Source organism: Monoraphidium neglectum, assembly GCF_000611645.1.
Source record: "Monoraphidium neglectum strain SAG 48.87 unplaced genomic scaffold scaffold02554, whole genome shotgun sequence".
Lineage (NCBI taxonomy): Eukaryota > Viridiplantae > Chlorophyta > Chlorophyceae > Sphaeropleales > Selenastraceae > Monoraphidium > Monoraphidium neglectum.
In genome coordinates this window covers 1,480-2,538 of record NW_014011074.1, presented here as the reverse complement: position 1 = coordinate 2,538, position 1,059 = coordinate 1,480, and the positions used below count along the sequence as shown (strand labels likewise).

Sequence of the window (1,059 nt, the reverse complement as noted above, 5' to 3'; positions counted from 1 at the left end):
GGCCGTGCATGTGAGATTCAGTGCAAGAGAGAACGACCAGGCGGTTGTGTGCCATAGGGCCCTCAGACCAGCTGAAAGGGGGGGGGGGTCTGGAGGTGCGCAGCGACCACGCACAAGCGACCAGCGAGGCAACACATAATTTCAGAAAGACACGGTGCGGACGCGCCGGCGGCTGGGGTCCGGGGGCCGCGCTCGCACCTGAAGATGCGCGTCTGCAGCAGCTTGTCGTCGCTGTAGGTGATGCCGGGCACCACCAGGGCCGGGCAGAAGGCCAGCTGCTCGTTCTCGTTGAAGAAGTTGTCCGGGTTGCGGTTCAGCACCATGCGGCCAACCTGGCAGGCGGCGGTTGGGGGCGGTTGGGGGCGGTGGAGGGCGGTTGGGACATGTGCAGACGGAAGGGGGTGGTTTCATGGGGTGGGGCAGGCAACCCGCATACATATCAGCATGGCTGTGCAGAGGTCTTGAGAGGCAGCAGTGGGGAGGTGGATAGCAGGCATGTGTGGGCTCCCTAGGGCCCGCCTTCTCATTGTAAAATGGAGATGTGAAGAAGCTCACCGGCTGGAGAGGGAAGATGTCCTCGGGCCAGATCTTGGTCACGTCCAGGGGGTCAAAGTCAAACCTTTGACCAGGAGCGGGGGGAGGGGACGGTGTGCTTTGATGCGGGCCTGGCGCCGGACAAAAGAGCTGGCGGCAGCATGCAGGGAGTGCAAAGGGCGAGAGGCGATGCCCGATTGCGCTCTTCAGCGTTGCTCCCCCACACACACACACAAAAAGACAACACACAACCAAAACACCCCCGCACACACACACATACACAATCACAATCACACCACCCCAGGGCGCCTCACTTGTCCTGGTCGGCAGGGTCCATGGTCTGGATCATGAGGGCCCACTCCGGGTAGTCACCCGCGGCAATGGCATCATACAGGTCCTTTTTTTGGGGGGGGGGGGTGGAGTGAGCGCGCGCAGGTGGAGTTTGCGTGCGTGTGTGTTGTGTGGATGCCGGGGTGCTCACAATCAGAGCGCTGTTGGCAAACCCGGGGCGGGCAGGGCGGGGCC

General features: G+C 62.8%; 1 protein-coding gene across 1 annotated transcript in view; it reads right to left on the bottom strand.

Annotated features, from left to right (window-relative positions):
• Positions 1-1,059, bottom strand: part of MNEG_11007 (catalase) — a gene marked incomplete at both ends in the record, with an annotated part of 4,322 nt that overhangs the window by 1,831 nt on the left and 1,432 nt on the right. Inside the window, 3 exons of the mRNA XM_014040520.1 lie at positions 199-332; positions 556-619; positions 849-931. Coding sequence (XP_013895974.1) covers positions 199-332; positions 556-619; positions 849-931 — 281 coding nt within the window. The remainder of the gene's footprint in view (positions 1-198; positions 333-555; positions 620-848; positions 932-1,059) is intronic.